The sequence below is a fragment of the Engraulis encrasicolus genome, chromosome 7 (genome assembly GCF_034702125.1).
Source record: "Engraulis encrasicolus isolate BLACKSEA-1 chromosome 7, IST_EnEncr_1.0, whole genome shotgun sequence".
In the NCBI taxonomy this organism is placed as follows: Eukaryota; Metazoa; Chordata; class Actinopteri; order Clupeiformes; family Engraulidae; genus Engraulis; species Engraulis encrasicolus.
This window is the reverse complement of record NC_085863.1, coordinates 48,641,308-48,656,307: the sequence shown is the minus strand read 5'-3', so window position 1 is coordinate 48,656,307 and position 15,000 is coordinate 48,641,308. Positions and strand designations below refer to the sequence as shown.

At 42.8% G+C, this 15,000-nt stretch overlaps 1 protein-coding gene across 1 annotated transcript in view; it reads left to right on the top strand.

Moving 5' to 3' along the window:
- tenm2b (teneurin transmembrane protein 2b) overlaps positions 1 to 15,000 on the top strand; it is a 268,527-nt gene that overhangs the window by 235,513 nt on the left and 18,014 nt on the right. Inside the window, exons 20-24 of the mRNA XM_063203803.1 lie at positions 1,260 to 1,527; positions 5,833 to 5,976; positions 8,358 to 8,610; positions 9,481 to 9,501; positions 10,384 to 10,616. Of these exons, the coding sequence (XP_063059873.1) occupies positions 1,260 to 1,527; positions 5,833 to 5,976; positions 8,358 to 8,610; positions 9,481 to 9,501; positions 10,384 to 10,616 (919 nt within the window). The remainder of the gene's footprint in view (positions 1 to 1,259; positions 1,528 to 5,832; positions 5,977 to 8,357; positions 8,611 to 9,480; positions 9,502 to 10,383; positions 10,617 to 15,000) is intronic.

The window sequence follows — 15,000 nt, the reverse complement described above, 5'->3', positions numbered from 1 at the left end:
CACACACGGATGAAGTCTCCAACCACCATAATCAAATAATGACTTGTTTGGAACATGGAATTGAGTTTTATCTACTTAATTGTATTGATCTGTGTGGCAGCACCTATGGCATGTGTGCGTGTCTGTGTCTGTGCGCGCGCCTGTGTATGCGTGTGTGTATGTGTGTTGCCTGTGTGCGCATTTGCTTTCCCTACTGTATCCTTCAGTCAGTACCATCTGTCAGAGCTGCAAAAGATGCTCTAGCATCAGCGTGCAGTACTGAGTCCAGACGCCTTGGCGATTAAAGGCACGCTAACTGATTATGTGGTAGAGAGGCATGTAATCCCAAGTAGTTTCAAAGGCCTCTGTGAAGTGTAGCGGTAGCTGTCTGGAATCTCTTAATGAAGTGTTATATATAAAAAGTATTATATATATTGTACAGCAAAGTCTGTGAATGACACGGATTTGATGTGTAAAAGCCAGTTAATGAGTGTGTCTCAACTCAGTCTCTCATAATCTCACTTGAGCTGTCTCACTCTATCTTTCTGAGTGTGTGTGAGTGGGGGGATGTGGTGTATGTGTGTGTGTTTGTGTTTGTTTGAATGCAAAGGTGCAGAATTTTATCAACAAACTCATGCATGTTGTTGACTTTTTCCCTTAATTAAATGTTTCCCCCCTTCTCTCACGCCCTTCCCTATATCTGTCCCTCTGTTTTTTTTCTATTTCTACCCCCTCCTCCTTTCAATCACTCTCTCTCTCCCTTCCTCCCTCGCTCCCTCTCTCTCTCCCTTCTCCCTGTCTCTGTCCTACTTCTCTCTCTCTCTCTCTCTCTCTCTCTCTCTCTCTCTCTCTCTCTCTCTCTCTCTCTCTCTCTCTCTTCCCACTCGCCCCTTTCCCCTCTTTCCTCTCCTTCCCTCCCTCCTCACTTCCTTCTCTCTCCCTGCTTACCCTTTTCCTCTGCTCCCTCCCCCTCTCCCTTTCTTTCCATTTCTCTGTCCTCTCCGTCCCTTCCTCCTCTCTTCTTTCTCCCTCCTCTCTCTCTCCATCTCTCCCCACCCCTGTTCTTCCTTCCTCTATCCCTCTCTGTCTCTCTCCCTTTTCTCCTGTTTCTCTGTCCTCTCCCTCCCTTCCTCTTCTCTTCCTTTTCCCTCCTCTCTCTCTCCACCTCTCCCCTCCCTCTCTACCTCTCTCCATCTCCTCCTGTTTCTCTGTCCTCTTCTTCCCTTCCTCCTCTCTGCTCCCTCCTGCGTCTCCTTAACCTCCCCGACCCCCCACCCCAGGTCCTCCATGAGCAGGTGGAGATCCCCGGCACGCGTCTGCAGCTGCGCTACCTGAGCTCCAGGGCGGCGGGCTACCGCTCCCTACTCAAGGTGACCATGACCCAGGCCCTGGTGCCCCTCAGCCTCTCCAAGGTGCACCTGATGGTGGCCGTGGAGGGCCACCTCTTCCAGAAGTGGTTCCACGCCTCGGCCAACCTGGCCTACACCTACGTCTGGGACAAGAGCGACGCCTACGGACAAAGGGTGTACGGCCTGGCCGATTGCGTCGGTGAGTTTATTTCTTTTTATTTTAATATATATTTTTTATTTTTTGTTATACACAGAACAAAGCACACATTGACAGACATTAACATACAGTGAGGAGAATAAGTATTTGATCCCTTGCTGATTTTGTTGGTTTGCCTACTAATAAAGACATGATCAGTCTTTAATGTTAATGATAAAATGTATTCTAATATGGAGAGACAAAATATCAAAGAGAAAATCCAAAAATTAACTCTAAAGAATATATATTAATTGATTTACATTTAATTGAGGGAAATAAGTATTTGATCCCTTGCCAACCATTAAGAGTTCTGATCCCGCAGATCAAATGGCACTTCCAATCAACTTGTTATCTGAATGGAACACACCTGTTAATAGTAACCTGCACAAAAGACACATTGAATCTGCAGAATCAGTCCATAGTATGTCAATCAAGCAAACTAAACTCGCCAACATAGGACAGACCAAAAAGCTGTCAAAGGATGTCAGGGACAAGATTTTAGAACTCAAGAAGGCTGAAATGGGCTCCTGGATTATAAGGAGCAAACTGTTGGTGCATTTCTTCCAAATTTTAGGACAAACAAAATGATTATCAATCATCAGTCGTAGGCCTGTCTGTGGTTCCATACAAGATTTGACCTTGTGGGGATTCAATAACCAGAAAAAAAACAGAGATAAAGCACCCTAAAACTGTATGGGAAGAGCTAGGAAATGATCTCAAAGCAGCTGGGACCTCAATCACTAAGAAAACTATTGGAAACACTTAATACCACAGCGGATTAAAATCCTGCAGTGCATGTATGGTACCCCTGCTTCAGAAGGAACCTGTTCAGGCTCCAATGTTTTCCAATGAACATCAAACTGGATTAGGATATGATTGGGAGGTGCTGGAATCAGATGACACCAAAATCAAACTGTTTTGCATTAACATAACTCGTTGTGTTTTGAGGAAGAGAAATGGTGCCTATGATCCCAAGAACAACACCTTCTCCAACATCATACATGAAAGTGGTAACATTATGTTTTGAGGTTGTTTGTCTGGCCAAGACACAGGACAACTTCACATCGTCAAGAATTGGATGGAGGGAGACATGTAAATATACAATGCTGTATGCCAACCTCTTTCCCACCACCACAAGACTGAAGGTGGGTCATGGATTGACCTCCCAATATGATAATAATCCATAACATATAGCCCAAGCAACGAAGGAGTTGCTCAAGAAGAAGCACATTAACGTCATGAAGTGGCCTAGCCAGTTTCCAAACATTATACCTATAATAATCCTGTGGAGGGAACAGAAGCTCCCATTTGCCAAGATAGAGTCATACAATTTAAATTATTTAGAGATGATCTGCAAAGAAAAGTAGACAAAAATCCCTTCTAATATATCCACAAACATTGTCATTAACTGAAAGAAACATCTGAACTCTGTACAAGAAAACAAGGGCTTTGCCGCCAAGTATTTTGTCTTCTTTGACTAGAGGGGTCAAATACTTATTTTCCTCAATGGAATACAAATCAATTAAAATATATTCTTGAAAGTTATTTTCTGGATTTTCTTTTTGATATTCTGTCTCTCCATATTAGAATACATTTTATCATTGATATTATAGACTGATCATGTCTTTATTAGTGGGCAAACCAACAAAATCAGCAAGGGATCAAATACTCATTCTCCTCACTGTAGATACATTTCATCACAGTCATTCACATAGTGTGACAATACAGATCATTGGAGACATTCAGTCCTTGCAATACAGGAGTCAGTCTTTTCCTCTTATGTAGGTCAGTAGAGGATCTTAGATCTTGTGATAGCATTTCATTTTGTCAATGAGTTTTTTTCTTCTTTAGGTGGGGGGCGGGGGTGTGATTGTGTGTCTCGAATTCACCGGGTCAGTCATGGGGTCAGTGATGGGAAACCTGGAATCATCATCTATGAAATCCAGTGCCAACTATTCCAAATGACTTGGCTGTACCTGTCCAATTCAACTATGTAGATAATCATTCAACCAGGCAATCACCTGGCTGAATTGGACAGGTAAAACCAGGTCATTTGGAATATGTGGCACTGGATTGTAATGAATCCAGGTTTCCCATCACTGCTCATGGGGTACTGTAACAGAATTGGCAGCAGCAGCAGCAGCCCTAAAGGTCTCAGGTTCAATTCCCCACACTGACTGACTGGTGGATGGGTGGGTCAGTAGGTGTGGGGAGTGATTGACCAGTGCGCTCCTCCCCCATGACTGAGACAATCATCCCCACTGTCACATCCATCACATTCACCAATAAGGCCAACTCCACTGTGTCCGATCAGATCCGATTGCTCCTGCTAGCCAGCCTCTCTCTCTCCCTCTCTCTCTCTCTCTCTCTCTCTCTCTCTCTCTCTCTCTCTCTCTCCCTCTTCTCTGCGTGAACCTGATGGAGCGCTTATTGCTTCCATTACTCGCAAATGCAATCGGACGCTCGCTGGCCCTCACAGCTTCTGCCCACCACCACCAGCCGCCACCTCCTCCTCCACAGACTCTGCTCTCTCCACAGCAACCTACTTAGCAAGTAGCACTCGGACTCTCCACCGCACTGCACCGCACCGCACCGCCCCTGGGCTCTGAATCCATTTGACGCCAACCCCCGGCCGAATTAAATGAATGCGCAGACACTTCTAGATCAATGATCAAATGCTTAATTGAGTTTGTGCCACCAGATGCTGTGTAGGTGGCAGGTGGAGATGTTGCCCTCCTCCACAACTACCACCCCTACTCCCGCCCGCCTGCCCACTCCTCCCCCACCCCCCCAGGGGCCGCTAGTGCCTTCACACTTACTGTCAGTTAATACAGAGGAATCAGATTAAAAAGGCACTGACATAATTAACATGCATTCACAGCAGGGCTGACATATACAGTGTATACATCTTTGTTCAAGAGAGTGTTAGACCTGGTCATGAATGAAAATAAATGTGTCATGTCCATCTGTGTATGGAGGCATGCGCGTGCTGCGTGGTCCTTGATGCATATATAGTGCCGTGTCCAGTAGGGCTGTAACGATGTTGTGTCAAACCGAGAAATCGTGATATGCAGAGTCACGATACTGTATCATTGTTCTGTTACTCTTCAGTCCAGAAAACAACCACATGATATGATGTGATGGTGCTTCCAAGCTTCATCATTATAATTGTTTTGAAACTTTTTTCAGTTATTAGTAGCCTCTTGTAACCTGTTCTACCAATAAACTTGTATAATTTTCATTTATAATTTTATTTTATAATATTGGCAAATGTGGAAAAAAAAACAGATTAATTAACATTTAAAAATCGTGGGGTGTATTGAACCGCATGTCAAAGATCGTGATAAGAACCGAATCGTGAGTTGAGTGAATCGTTACAGCCCTAGCGTCCATGTATGTTGGCATTTTTGTTCATAGATGTTTACTGGTGCGTGTATTGGTGTTGATACACTAACCTCATGTATTGACTTGATGAACTGTGCGTGTCCATGTGTGGGTATTGATCTCTATACATCACCGTGAGTTTTATAGGAGCCATAGGTCTTATAATATCGTGCAATAACAAAATAAATCTGAACGTGCTGTCTGTGTGGTTGTTAATCTGTGGTGTCTGTGTCTGTGGGATTTGAGTATGGAACGCTCGCCCTGCCAAGTTTCTGTGTGTGTGTGTGTGTGTGTTTGGTTTATTGGCCTGTTGTCTCTAGTGTCAGTTGGTTTTGAGTAAAAGACATGCCCTAGCCAGGTGCTGGGTGTTATGTGTGGTATGTGTTTTTGTCTTTAGTGTGAGAGGTTCCCCAGCCAGGTGCTACGTGCCATGTGTGGTGTATGGTGCTGGTATTAACTCATGGTCTCTGTGTTTCTGTGTGTCTGCGTCTAGTGTCAGTGGTTTTCAAGTATGACACATGTCCTCCTATCCATGTGCTGTAGAGAGGATTGTGTGAAATTGTGTTATGCGGTGTAGGTATTAGTAGGTACCTGAGCCCTCTCTCTCTGTGCTATGTGCAGTGGCTGTGGATTTTCAATATGAGAGATTCCCACATACAGGTGTTGTGTGTTATGTGTGGTGTACAGTATGATGTTGGTATTAATCTTGTTGGTATTGTCTTTAGTGTAAGAGGTTCCGCTGCCAAGTGACATCTGTCATGTGTGTAGGTGGTGTAGGTGTGCTCTGTATGTAGTGTCGGTGGGTTTCGAGTATGAGACGTTCTCCAAGCCAGGTGCTGAGTGTCATGTGTGGTGTATGGTATTAACCTGTATCTGTTGGTATTAACCTGTGGTCTCTGTGTGTGCTCTGTGCTCTGTGTGTAGTGTCAGTGGGTTTCGAGTATGAGACGTGTCCTAGCCAGGTGCTGTGGGAGAAGAGGACGGCCGTGCTGCAGGGCTACGAGCTGGTGCCCGCCAACCTGGGCGGCTGGTCCATCGACAAACACCACGTCCTCAATGTGGCCAGCGGTGAGAATACACACGCATCAATACACACACGTACAGTATACACACACACACGCACGCACACACTCATGCACACACACACACACACACACACACGCACACACACGCACACACACACACACACACACACACACACACACACACGCACGCACACACTCATGCACACACACACACACACACACACTACGTGTGCTCATAGATTATTTAGATGTATTGACATTTTGGAATCGTTTACATGGATACTGTCAAATATGTACAATTATTCCAAGTGTGAAATGTAGTACATCAATACAGAGAATCAATTAAGATTTATATTTTATATGCAAAAAAAATCAATGAAAACATCTTCCGTCTAAGCTCAAACTGTAGAGGTCATGCGGTGCAGAGGGCTGGGCCGTTTTAGGACACTCCATTCTATAAATAACCCATATCCATATATAATCATATAAATACATTGCAAAAATGATCATTTTTGAAAGGTATTGAGATTGAGATAGCCATTTATTTCCAGATTTTGCCATCATTTCACTTCGTAAGGGGTCGAGCAGCACGCCCGGAGCATAAGCACTCCTGATGGATGAGTTTTACTGTCCGTCACATTAATATAAAGTCACAGATGTGAATAGATTAAGCACTGGCACACTGTCGCTGGATCAGCCGGATGATGAATGGCTGCGGCGGCCATTAGCCTATTGCATTAGCTTAAATTGATATTTCCATTACAATTAATTGGCGCTGCCCTAACAAGTCGCTTTAAGGGACAGCATCTGCTAAGTGGATACATGTAAATTGCAATATAAATCTCAAACTAAAAGCATATTACATATTCTAATGCAAGAGGTGGACACACCTTCTCTTCCATCACTCAGACGGGTTTGGCGACTTTAAAACAATCCTAAGCAGTTAATTTCTTTAGTTGGCATACAGGTTAGAAGCGGCATTGTCTCTAATTTGAACCACAGCGAGAGACGTGCCTACTCCTCCCAACTCTCAAGTACCTCTCGACCTGCTAAAATTAGATGAAATGCTGGAGGATTTTGGAAATATAATTTTAAGGTTTAAAAAAACTCACCTCTATGGAGAGGGTCTGTGGTTGCTTATATGAAAAAAGCTTAAAACCTTTGATAGCAACCGTGGAGCTCGCCGCAGACACAGGCTCCTGCCACCAGGCCACTTGCTCGGCTCTCTTGTTTAAAACGCCGGAGAAAAATAAAATGGCTGGATCATGAACTTGTGAACCCTTGCCGTCACAGTTCGCCCGACAGCTAGATTCCAGCCCGCCGCCGCAGAAATCCATCACCCAAATTGGCACGTTTCATCATTGTGACATGGTGCGCGCCAGCAAACCCACTTAACTGCGGCCCTGACAGCGTCAAATAGAGGCACATAGAGGCCCCGGAGAAAAAAAGGAGCTTACAGAAAAGTTTTACAGAAATAATGGGCAGGTTCACACTCCCCCTTTTTTCAAGTGACCCGAGTAAGACATTGGATCACTTCTTAAAAAGTTCTTGAAGGTTATTATATTTTGTGGGTTTTTTTTTTTCAAACTTCGGGAAAAGGTCTTCTGACGTCAACCTTGGGTAGAACACAAAAAAGCATTTCTTAAGTGTGTGAACTGATGCGCACCATTTTACCGACTTGTTTTAAAATGGGATATTTGACCAAACTGGTGGCTTCGTAGCCTTGAACTTCTTTTAGACTTTCAGTTGCTTTTGTCTCAATACATCAGCCATCTGGACAAGGCTAGTGCTGAGAACATGTTTGTGTTGTATCATTACTTGCCCAAGGGATTCAGATGTTGCATTGCCCATTCACATGAAGTACCTTTCATTTTTCATTTTTGGAATTCAACCAACCCTTCATACTATGCCACTTCATTACGGTTCTGGCTCCGTTTCCTGGGTAATAGAGGAACTCACCTTCCTGGCCAAGAGAGGGAGTTGACCTCCAGTCCAGCTGTTGGGTTTCTAATAAATGTCTCTCTATGTCTCTCTCTCTCTCTCTCTCTCTCTCTCTCTCTCTCTCTCTCTCTCTCTCTCTCTCGCTCTCTCTCACTTACTCTCTCTTTCACTTTCTCTCTCTGTCTGTCTCTCTCTCTCTCTCTCTCTCTCTCTCTCTCTCTCTCTCTCACTCACACACACACACACACACACACACATACACACACACACACACACACACACACACACACACACACACACACACACACACACACACACACACACACACACACACACACACACACACACACACACACTGTTTGTCTGTCTCTCTCTCTCTCTCTCTCTCTCTCTCTCTCTCTCTCTCTCTCTCTCTCTCTCTCTCTCTCTCTCTCTCTCTCTCTCTCTCTCTCTCTCCCACCCTCCTTCTCCCTCCTCCACCAGGCATCCTGCATAAGGGCAGTGGTGAGAACGTCTTCATCTCCCAGCAGCAGCCCCCGGTGATGGCCACGGTGATGGGTAACGGGCGGCGGCGGAGCCTGGCGTGCCCCAGCTGCAGTGGGGTGGCGGAGGGCAGCAAGCTGCTGGCCCCCGTGGCTCTGGCCTGCGACGCCGACGGAAACCTCTACGTGGGAGACATGAACTTCGTACGCCGCATCTACCCCTCGCTCAATACGTCCGCCGTGCTGGAGCTCAGGTAGGACAGCCAAGGGACTAATAATAATAATAATAATAATAATAATAATAATAATACATAGGTTTTATATAGTGCTTTTCATGACACTCAAAGGCGCTTTACAGGTTAAAAAAACATGTAGACAGTACAACCACACAGTGTAAGGAAAGACTGATCAGAGGTTGGGAGAAAACGACTGTGTTGATGAGGCTACCATGTTCCTATACCTCTTCTGCAAGAGTTAAAGTTTTGAATTTCTTCATCTTTTAAATCTATTGTATTTTAATGTGGGAGTCAAGATCTAGCAAGTACTTAAAATTAGACCACAGTGTGAACAGATCTTTTCCTATTTTAAGAACCAGTACGTAGCTTCTCAAGCTTCAAGTAATGTTCCCAAAATCATTTCAGTGTTTCATCCATCACCTTGACTGCTATATAACCATACTAAGCAACTGCTGAGGTGTGGACCCTGTCTACACTGTTGTCGTCTATAACGGATGATTCTGCTTTCCACCTGTAAGATGAAAACGGCTAAATGTTCCTTTAAAGGCTGAACTTCAGAGCCAGGTTCATTCACCCCATTGTACGGTGAATAATTCTCCCATCTACTTACTTTCAAAGATGATTCATTAGGCTCGGAAATAGTGTTCCTTGGCATAGCGCCCCTTTTAAAACCTTTGCTGAATCACGTACAGTTATACAAAAAGCACTGCAGTCTACAATAAATCACTCGGATCGCATCATATTTGCATAGCACAATACATAACGCTCACAGAGTAATACATTGTTTTTGCTAATGAATCATTTGTTCATTAAAAAACGTCAGTGTACTAAAAAATAATGATTGTGTTTGTATGCTTTCTTTCTTCTCCATGCTTTCTTGATGTGAAGAAACAAGGACTTAAGGCACGGGTAAGGAAGGCATCATCAACTTGATTTATTCATGGCCCTTAGAACTGTAGACTAGAACTGGAAAAAAAAACGCTTTTGACTTATTTTGCCGTCATAGCTTTAATTCCCTCTGTGCATTTGTTTGAATAATTTCAAGCGCAGAGTTAACTTCACCATAGCAACGGGAGCGCTGGCAAAAAAATATTCTTTTTAATAAAGCGGCGCAATTACATGTGACTCTGTAAGTGTGAGTGGATGTGAGGGCGCGGGGGTGGGTGTCTGTACATGAGAGAGGATGTATGGGAGTCGGTGAGGATGATGGCCATAGGCTTGTGACTATGCATCCAAGGGCCTGTGATGTGGTTTTCATTTGTGATTAGGTGATTAGGCAAACGCCCCTGACCTATGCTACCCCTTGATCTGTGGCAAAATAGGCTTGAAATTTTCAATTATAGTAAATGAGCGTGTTTAATGAAAATCAGCGAAAATTGTGATTTTGCGGCTGTTTTGTGATGGAAGTCGGAAGGTAATTGGAACATTCTTCCTCATGTCTGTCTTTACGTAGTTTTGATCAAAAACACACTTTTCACTGACTTCTGTTAAAAGCGTCCATTTTATGTAAATTAATAGTTTAAGATCAACTAAATTTGCACCCTACTATCCAGTAGTAGACTACATACCTAAGCTTACACTGAAAGTACATACTGCTACCTACTGTCAAATACTTTGTTAAACTGCTCCTACAGTAATTAATGTAACACTAACAGGGACTTTGAAATTAAAGGAAGTATAACCAATAAACCAATAAATGCTATGAATAAATAAATAAATACATAAATAAATAAATGATGCTTCCCAACGTGACTTGAGTATGACCACTTCCTGTGTCCTCTGTCTCCCTAGCAACAGCCCGACCCACAAGTACTACCTGGCGTCGGACCCGGTCAGCAAGGCGCTGTACGTGTCGGACACCAACTCGCGGCAGATCCTGCGGGTGCAGTCCACCAGTGGTGTGCGGGCGCCGCTGGAGAATGCCCAGGTGGTGGCGGGCACAGGGGAGCAGTGTGTGCCCTTCGACGAGGCCCGCTGTGGGGACGGCGGCAAAGCTGTGGAGGCCACCCTCATGAGCCCCCGAGGTGGGCATCCCTTACATTCATCTTAAATAAAAATCCACACTCACAAACTGCGTCTCATTATCTATTTATATTACCACCATGTCCAAAAGCAAACACGTTTCGGCTACCACGCACTGATGAAGGCTTGATAGCTGAAACACTGTTTGCTTTTGGACGTGGTGGTAATATAAATAAATAATGAGGCGCAGTTTGTGAGTGCGGATTTTTATTCCTTAAGTTGATACCTTTTATCGCGCACCCAAAGACTTTCGTTTTTTTTTTCAAGAAGTTGAGTGCGTCCTCCTTTGCCAAAACTTCAACCCTTACATTCACACACCATACAAGCTATTGTGCTGTGTTTCAGCACAATGTTTCAACCTAACACAATGTCTTGATGATGTGATGCCTAGATCAAGAGAGGTGGGCCACACCTCAATTCAAGGAAACAAAATACTTTATTGGTCACATGCATTGTCACTTTCGTACTTCAAATGTATGTATGTGTACTCAGCAACTTTCGCACTCATGCATTTACGTTGTGGGGACAAAGCTGGGGTGCGTTTCTCGAAAGCGTAGTTGTTAATCAGTTAGCCACTTGGGTAGTTGCCAATGGCAAATTGCATTACAAACAACAAAGTAGCTAACGTGGTTAGTAACTGTGGTTTCGAGAAATCCACCCCTTTTGAGGGCACAGTCGTGTGTCCCACAGGTGGGCTACCATTAAACTCACACACACACCTGAGGAAGATCTTGTGTTAGGTGACACATCTTAATGCTCTGCAATGCTATGCTGCATTATGTGTCAACCTAAATCCTCACCATTTTTTATACTTGCCACTCATTACACGCATTGTCGTTGGAGGAAACACTTCCTCTGCATCTCTGTGCAGAACACGTTGACATCATGTGTAAACAACACGTTAGCTTTTGTTGCTTTCATCGTTTATGTCAAAACATTTTTTTTGACCAAAATGATTGTCATCAAATGAATCACAGCAAGGGAGCTTGTACAGTGTCTGTATTGTTTTTTTTTTCATGCATTCAATTAACACCCACATAACGCATAACAACAGCATGCATAGCAACAGCACGCACAAGAACTTTTTTGGGGATGTGCACACATTTCATACTTTTATACAAGTGAATACATCCTCCACACACACACACACACACACACACACACACACACACACACACACACACACACACACACACACACACACACACACACACACACACACACACACACACATAAACACAGACACATACACACAGAGAGATAAATAAACACATACACATGCATACACACACACACACACACACACACACACACACACACACACACACACACACACACACACACACACACACACACGCACAAGAAAAGCATCTCATCTTATTCCTAGCCAACACATACTGTATAAACAAATACAATACATACCCTTAAAGTCATCCCCAGTAAAATAAATATAAATTCTGTGTTAATTCTGAGATATGGTCCCATTTGGTTTTAGTGTTAAATTCAACTCGTATAGTGTTGACACTGTGAGTCCATATATGCTCTAAATGCAACTCACTGTCTACATGTTAATTCAACACTCAGAGTTAAGAGTAAATATATTAGAAGCATATATTCTCAGAATAGAGTTTTTTATTTACTGTGTCCACACACACACACACACACACACACACACACACACACACACACACACACACACACACACACACACACACACACACACACACACACACACACACACACACACACACACACACACACACACACACACACACACAAACTCAACATACACATACACATACACATCACTGATTCTTGAGAAAGTGGCTAAAGCAGGTTGTAATCTCAAAAGAAAAAAACAAAGTGAATTACAAAATAATATGGTATATCCTCATAGACAAAGGTCTTGGCTTTTCAGAAATGCACAAGGCCAATCTCCCCATTTTTTATTTTTTTCAGAAATCAGGTTTTTCTCCGATCATACCTTGTTTTTTGTCAACACCGTCAGACACAATTAAAAGCAATAAAAAGTGTATTGATTTAGTTGCATATGTATCTTTAGTTTTTAAGTGATTGTGTGTGTTTTTTGGTTCACACATACGCCTTTAAATGTTGAAAATTCACTTTCATTCTATTTTAATACGGCTTCATGTGTTCTAATTTAACAATATGTGCTGTCAGACAATGCTTACTTAATGCCTAAATAGGTCAAAAATGTTTTTGTAATTTCACAAATATTCGTGTAGGCTTAAATTTGCAGTTACTTTGATAATTCAACAACTCCAAAGGAAAGTTTTGTAAGGACATTCATTTAAAATGTCCAAAACTCCTTCTTACGGTGGTGACTTAAGAACTGACGGTGGTGACAGTAATCTGAAGGTGGTGAAAGTGACCTAATCATTACCTACATTTAGCAAAATAAATAGCCCTCTCAAGTCAATGACATCTAGCATAAACACTTTATTTTTGTGTGTGCACAGTATGTTTGTGCATGTGTTTTTTCTTCATTTGTTAGATACTCTAGGAAGTAGGCCTAGATTATTGAAAATGTGGCATAAACAGGTTTTAAGTTGGTCAAATCCAAAATATAGAAGTGCATTATCATAGATGTAGGTCTTGGCTGTGCAGTGAATGTATTGGCCAAGCTCCCCATGTTTTACATTTTTCATAAAATGGGCTCTTTCTTGGTTTTGTCACCAGCGTCAGACAGAATTAGAAGTAAAAAAATATGTTTACTGTATTTAAGTGAATTACTTCAACATAATTGTAGATACTTATTGGAAGCATATTCTTAAAACTTGTCAAAAACATGTAAAACACATGTTTTTTTGTGAACTACATCAGATGTCACCACCGTCAGGTTTTGTGACAAAAAACCCTCCAAATGCACCTCAGTGGAGGCTGGAGTATAAGTTTGGGTCACAATTATTACTAACATGTCTGGTAATGTTTCATTAACCAGCACAATTTAGTGAAATATGGAACAAGATGATGAGCGGAACAAAATCTGACGGTGGTGACATCTGACGGTGTGAGACAAAAAAACACTCTTTCACATATTGTGCATTTTTTGCTCACATTAGCCACTTCGTTTTCGCTCTGTTTCTTAGGGGCTTCATGCCGCTTCTGAAAATGTATATATAATTAACATTAATGTAACATAATACTATTAAAACCCCCGACGGTGTTGACAGTTTATGGTTGGGACAGTACCAGTGTCCAAACAAATTAACAAATTGAGGAGAAATTAGTAAACTTACAGGAGCTTCAGTGATGATGAAGTATTCAGTAGAGCTAAAGGTTTGAAACGGGGTCCTAAGTAATGACAATGACCTTGTGCATACCTGATTTTATTGTCTTTTAAAAAAAATCTGACGGTGGTGACTAATATGCTGGACACACTTTGAGCAATCAGAAAATAGTAGTAAATATTGCTTTACACGCACTATGTGCATATCTGCAGAACCACTTCAATATGGACTTTCACATCATGGTGATATTATTCAATAATATCAGTGATTTTTACATTTGAAGTCAATTGAAATGATGATGTCTGTCCTTGGGACAGCTGTTTTTACAGGGTGTGGGCAGGTTTATAGCCATGAAAAGTAATACAATTACACTTAAATATTTCAAACGACTGTACATTTGTGTAACAGACCCCTGGGTCTTTACCTGGATTCATTTTGTTCATGAAAATGTAGTTTATTTTCAACAGAATTGGCAGTTTATTGCTGAGACATGTTTTAGCCGCTTTCTCAAGAATCAGTGACATACGTATATACAAATCATCTCATCATATTCCCCGCAGACCTATATGCAAATCCATACGCTGCACATACACTTTCATACACACATGTACTGTATATATAGGGGCGCATAGGCAAGCATCCATACAGGCAGTCATTCACACGCACATGGTTCTCACATGTTCTCACACATACATTACACACACACACACACACACACACACACACACACACACACACACACACACACACACACACACACACACACACACACACACACACACACACACACAGACACACAACACAAACACATTTGCACACACATTCACATTCACAAACACTTCTTCTCTTGACGAGACTCATTTACACATACGTGTACACACACACATACAGAGAGAGAGAGAGAGATTCACAGTAGCAAGCTGTTCGCAAGTGACTCAGCGCGGCGCGAGATCCCAAATCACAGAGAGAGTGTGTACATATCTGGCCCCTTTCATCAGCTGCGTGGGGGGGGAGGGAAAGATTAGACCACTCGTCATCGCTCCTTCTGCCTGCCTGCCTGCCCGCCTGCCTGCCGTCCCCAAGCTGAGGGATGCGTCCCCAAAGACGTTCCCTTACTGTCTTCACTCGACTTATC